Source organism: Petaurus breviceps, unplaced genomic scaffold (genome assembly GCF_028583685.1).
Source record: "Petaurus breviceps papuanus isolate PSGF00001 unplaced genomic scaffold, PetGlider_PUasm1.0 126, whole genome shotgun sequence".
Taxonomy (NCBI): domain Eukaryota; kingdom Metazoa; phylum Chordata; class Mammalia; order Diprotodontia; family Petauridae; genus Petaurus; species Petaurus breviceps.
The window spans coordinates 76,835,241-76,841,240 of record NW_027185655.1 but is presented as its reverse complement, the minus strand read 5'-3'; the positions used below and the strand labels follow the sequence as shown (position 1 = coordinate 76,841,240).

Sequence of the window (6,000 nt, the reverse complement as noted above, 5' to 3'; positions counted from 1 at the left end):
TAGATAGATAGATAGATAGATAGATAGATAGATAGATAGATAGATAGGAAGATAGATATATCTATATATGTGATATTTATCTATATCTATCCAAAATGCATACCTCATTCTGCTCTTTCAGTGAATAATCTCTCTCTCTGGAGGATGAATAACATGCTTTCTCATGGATACTGTGGAATCACGGTTGGTCATTAATTAGATGAGAGTTCTTAAAACTTTCAAAATTATTGTCTCTACAATGTTGTTAGTGTATACATATTTCTCCTGGTTCTGCTTATCATCATCAGATCTCATCATCTGATCACTGAAATTAGTGCTCTTACACAGAAGCACTGCACATAAAAGAAAAATTATGGCCATGTTGGTAGATGGAGCAGCAACTAATGGTCACTTGAATATTCAGGTACACAGACAGAAACCCCATATAGCCAACCTCAAACTCCTTGGGAAGCTGAATCAGCCAGTGGTCACACAGGCCATGAACTCCAAGTGAATTCCAACTCCAACTCCAATTGGGGATTATGCACAAACTATGCATGAACTAGACTGTTCATGCCCTTTGACTCAACAGTGACACTCCTAGGCCTATATTCCAAAGATCAAGGGGAAAAATATTAAAGCAGATCTTTTTTGTAGAAGCAAAGGAATGGTAATTAAGGAGGTATCCAACATTAGGGAACAGCTAAACAAATTATGGTACATGAATGTAATGGAATTCTATTGTACAGTAAAAAATAAAGGAAGTGATGGTCTTGGAGAAACTTGGGAAGATTCATATGAACTGATAAAGAGTGAAGTAAGAAGAACCAAGAAAACAATTTATACAGTAACTAAATTGTAAATACAAATGGCTTTGAAACATTTATGAACTTAGACCTATTTAATAAATAAACAGGATTCTAAAGTAACCATGTTGAAGTATGCTATCCAGCTCATGACAGAAAAGTGCTGAGCTTATGCTGCAAAATGAGACCATACATTCTCTGGCATGGTGAATGTAGTAATTTGTTTTGTTTGACCATGTGTATTGCTTACGAGCATTTTCTTTTTCAAAGGGGAGGGAAAGTTTGAAGTGAAAGAAAATAGGTGGTTTACAACTGCTAAAAAATAAAATTTGATTTTAAAAAAGAAGGAAGAGTACAAAAAAGAAAAAGAAAAACAAAGCTTCTAATGAACCAGAAACCAGGACCTGGGTCCCAGTCCAGCTTTGCCACTAACTAGTATTAATTACCTCTAATTAATGACCTTGACCAGATCATTTATATATTTCTGGGCATCTATTTTTTCTCTTCTAATATGAGAGAGTTGAATTAGATAATTTTTAGGTCCCTTTAAATTCTATGATTATAATTCTATTATTGTACCCCCTAAATACATAGGGCAGCAGGGTGGCACAGTGGATAGAATGTCAGGTTTGACATCAGGAAAACTCATTTTCCTAAGTGCAAATCTGGCCTCAGAGATTTATTCTTTGTGTAACCCCAGACAAGTCACTTAACCCTATTTGACTCAGTTTCCTCATCTGTAAATTGAGCTGGAGAAGAAAATGTCAAATCACTCCAGTATCTTTGCCAAGAAAACCCCAAATGGCATCATGGAGAGTAAGACATAACTGAATTAACTAAACAACAACTAGATACACAAATAAGTGAGAGAAGCCTGATTTCATCTAGGTGGGGAATTCTAAATTTGGTAAATTCTTCAACCAACCTGGAGTGCAGCTTAACTATAATTTAGTAGATAATCCTAGGGAGAGGATAAGTGACTTGCCCAGGGCCACATAGTTATTGAGGCAGGATTTAAATCTACATCTTCCTCTCTCAAAACTAAGGTCCTCAGTCCATTACACTACACTATCTCTCACCCTCTGAATTGAAGAGGAGAATTAAACAAATGAAATTGAATCGATCCCTTAAAGTTATACATTTTTTTTTAAAGGAGAAGACCCGGGTCAACAAAGTTATATACATTTAAGTTCTACCTTTGTAGGGGCCACATATACAATCACCCCATCATCACTCTCCCTCAGAATTTTCTCCATGCAGTAGTAGGAAGCATATGTTTTCCCAGATGACGTGGGAGCAACGATCACAGCCGACTCGTTATTGTCCACAATATCAAGAAGTTCTCGCTGCAGATTTTGGAGTAAGATACATGTGGAGAATAATATGACCATGCTGTTACCAAAATGCCAGGAAAAAATATCACATAAACCAGTGTAATGCCATTGGAACTCTTCAAACCCATGCCTACATTGCAAAGCATTTGGTAGTATTCACTGAACCCTGAATCACAAGTGGGGTTTTCACGAATGGAAGGAAGGGGTATTCATTTAGTATATATTTTGTATTTATTTATTTGTGTTTTGGTTATTTTCCCCCTATAGAAAATACAAAACTTGAGGGAAATGGATGTTTCTTTTGTTCCTTAATATCCCCAACACCTGGCTTAGGGCCTAGCCTGGCCCGTAGTAGGTACTTAATAAATGTTTATTCAATTCAATTCAATTTACTTGAAGTCCCTTCCAGATCTGAATCTATGACCTGAGGATGAATAGAAATATCCCATTCTTTAAATTTTACCAAAAATAAATTTCCACAAAAAAGAAGCACTCTCATAATATAGTGTTAAATTATCCATATGTATACATGATAAAGTAAAGTTCTATTGAAGTTTCACTTGAAAACAAAATCTAAGAAAATTCAGCTCAATATCATTACCTGCCATGTGTCTGGAATAAAATCATTAACCCTTGGATCTGGATCTTTTCTGTCATTTCGGAACAAGTAATGGCCCATGTGTTGTAGCTGAAAGCGAGCTGGTCCCATATCAATAGCATAATGAATCTTTTTGCTATTTTTATCATTTTCCATAATCTGTATAATTGATTAATATACTATTTAGGATTGAAAAGATATTTACATGATGACATACAGTGATATGCAAAGGTTCCTATTATGTGCAAAACACAGTTTCATCAAACATCAAAATAACATATAATTTATTTGGAAGGTAAATTGCCACCTCTTGTCATCAGCCTAGGAATGAGAAAACTCTGCAATGAAGAGAAATAAAATCCCCATACTGATAGCCAATGGATCAATTGGCAACAAGAGGGATTATGTAACTATAGCATTCTAGACCCTGGACATTTCACTAAAAAAAAGCCACAGTTTTTCTTTTTCACATAATAGAACTAACAAGGACTTTCCAATTTTATATTCATTCTAGTTTAGGTGGTTATGTTGATAATAATACATGATAATAATTTGTGGAATGGAATGAAAGCAAATATATTTTTTTCAAAAGAAAAAAATAAGCTTTGTTTCCCAGAAGCTATATTTATTCCAACTAATTATATGAATCTTTAAAGGTGTAGGGAAAAAATTAAAATACTGAAAGAAAAAATACATTATTTGAACATTACCTCTGTTGGATCCAAAGTTTTGGCCAAATTGTCAAATCCTAAGTATTTAAGACATCTGCATATCTTCTTTTTCTCTGGTTCCTGCAAAAATTCCTGGTATCTTTCCATTATGGAATGGATTCTTTTCATCATGTGAATTGCTATACTCAAATCTTTTGTTACTTTCCCTAGGTAAAAGTAAAAAGAATAATTTTAAAATATGTTTAAAACTTTCAGTAATAGCAAGCTCTTGATTATCTAGATAATCTGTTCTCCATACCCCATTCTCCATAATCTGTATAATTGAGACCCTATTTTTGTATAAAATATCATTGGGCTTTGTGGAATATTTTTTTAAAAAGATACAATTCCTACTCTCATGAGGTTTACTATTTAGTAGGAGAAATTAGACTCATACAGAAATTACTGTAATGCACAGTGAAGATGAAATTACTATTAGAAGGGTATAAAGTCTCTGGGAATACAGAAAAGAGAATGATTACTGGAGAAAGGGTGATGTTAGGGTTGGGAGTGGGGGTGGGATGAGGCAAGGGTGCAGGAAGAGAATTTCATCTGATTTAAACTTTGAAAACTGTGCAACAATTGAACTATTAGAATGGAAACTCCTGTGTTTGTATCTCCAGTGCCTGGCAAATAGTAAGCATTTAATAACTGTTTCATCATTGATGGATGGATCTCTGGCTGGAGGTGCTAGTGAGACAGCATTCCAGGTAAAAACAATAGGTATGAAAGGTATGAAAAAAGTGATCACAAGGAATTTTAGGAGAAGGTAAATCATCCAAGTTGGCTAGCATGTAGGGCATGTAAAAGGTAGTATTGGGAAATAAGACTTGGAAAGTTATATTGAGGACCAAGTCATGGAGGACCCTGAATGTCAGAATTAGGTAGCCTTAATCTGCAGATTGATGTCCTTACTAAAGATTTTGAGCAAGTGAGGTAATATGATCAGAGCTGGAGTTTAGAAAGATCAATTTGGCAGCTATGTGTAGCATAGATTAGAAAGGGAGGCTTAGTCCCTCTCCCTGGGCTCAGGTGTTGAGAATGAAAACAATGAGAAGATCAAAGAAATATTGTGGAAGAACAATCCTTACTAATCACCCAACCTCTCAATGTGTCAACCAAGATGTATTAATTAACTCACCACTTATATTCACTCCCCTCCCACCTCCACCATCTATATCCAATTTATTGCCAACTCTTGACATTTCTACCTTTACACTATACTTCCTGTTCTCTTGACTCACACAGCTGTCACCCTGGCATAGGCCTTCATTAATTCATCCTTGAAGTATTACAACCGCTTTCTGGCTAATTTCCCTGTTTTATCTCTTTCCATAGTAATTCATCCTCCACCCAGCTGCCTAAGTGATCTTTCTAAAGCACAACCTAGTCATGGCACACCCCTCCTCAGTAAACTTCAGTAGCTCCCTATTACCTACAGGATCAAATACAAAATTCTCTGTTTGGCTCTAAAAGTCCTTCATAAATTCATTGATTCCTACATTTCTGGTTTTCTTACATTTTATTCCCTTCCATCAATCTATAATCCAGATATACTGTCCTCTTTGCTATTTCTCAAACCAAACACTCTATCTTACAACTCTGCCTTTGGAGTGACTGCCTCCCCATGGCTGGAATGCTCTCCATCTTCAGTTCTACTTCTTGGCTTCCTTGGACTCTTTCAAGATATTTCAAATCCAACCTTCAAAAAATGTCTTTCCTGATCCCGCCATTGCTAATGCCTTCATTCTGAGATTGCCTAATTCTTTGCATGTTGTTTCTACCATAGAACATGAGTGAGTACCTTGAGGTCAGGGACCATATTTTTGTCTTTATTCCCAGCATGTAGCACAGGTGGCACATAAAAAGTGCATAATAAATGCTTATTGACTCACCTGACCTGAAATTCTGGAGGGATTGTAAAAAGAAAAACCCACTAATACACTACTGGTAGAGATGCAAATTGGTCCAACCCGTCTGGAAAGCAAAGTGACGAAAATACCTGTAACTAAAAATAGCATTTCGCCCAGAGATCTCGCTGCTACGCATGTTGCCCAGTGGAACTGTCCATAAAAAGAAGAGTCCCATATGTGCCAGAATATTTATGGAAATAAATACTTTTTGTAGTAGTGAGGAATTGTACACAAAGTAGATGTGGATCAACTGGAGAGTGGTTTCAATTGTGATACATGAATTTAATGGAAAAGACTAATGAAATCATAAGTCTGGATTAATTGTAGAAAGCTATAGATTCAATACACTTCAATGAACATTTATTAAGGGCCTACTCTCTACAAGTCACTGGCCTCAAGGAGGTTACATGGTACTGATAAATTAAAAAATTGAGGATAGGGGCGGCCAGGTGGCTCAGCGAGTAAGAGCACCGGCTCCAGTGTTGAGAAGACCTGGAGATCGAATCCCGGGCTCAGACACTTAGCACCCATCCAGAAACACCTGGCTGTGTAACCTTGAGCAAGTTACTTAACCCCAATTGCTTAGGGGCGGCCAGGTGGCTCAGCGAGTAAGAGCACCGGCTCCAGTGTCAGGATGACCTGGATCAAGTCCAGGCTCAG

General features: G+C 36.5%; 1 protein-coding gene across 3 annotated transcripts in view; it reads right to left on the bottom strand.

The window, feature by feature from the left end:
• Nucleotides 1-6,000, bottom strand: part of LOC138168224 (probable ATP-dependent RNA helicase DDX60) — a 177,548-nt gene that overhangs the window by 106,861 nt on the left and 64,687 nt on the right. For all 3 annotated transcript variants that reach the window (XM_069097259.1, XM_069097269.1, XM_069097277.1), the window contains exons 15-17: nt 3,428-3,594; nt 2,721-2,876; nt 1,982-2,131 (exon numbers count right to left, since the gene is read on the bottom strand). In XM_069097259.1, the coding sequence (XP_068953360.1) occupies nt 1,982-2,131; nt 2,721-2,876; nt 3,428-3,594 (473 nt within the window). The remainder of the gene's footprint in view (nt 1-1,981; nt 2,132-2,720; nt 2,877-3,427; nt 3,595-6,000) is intronic.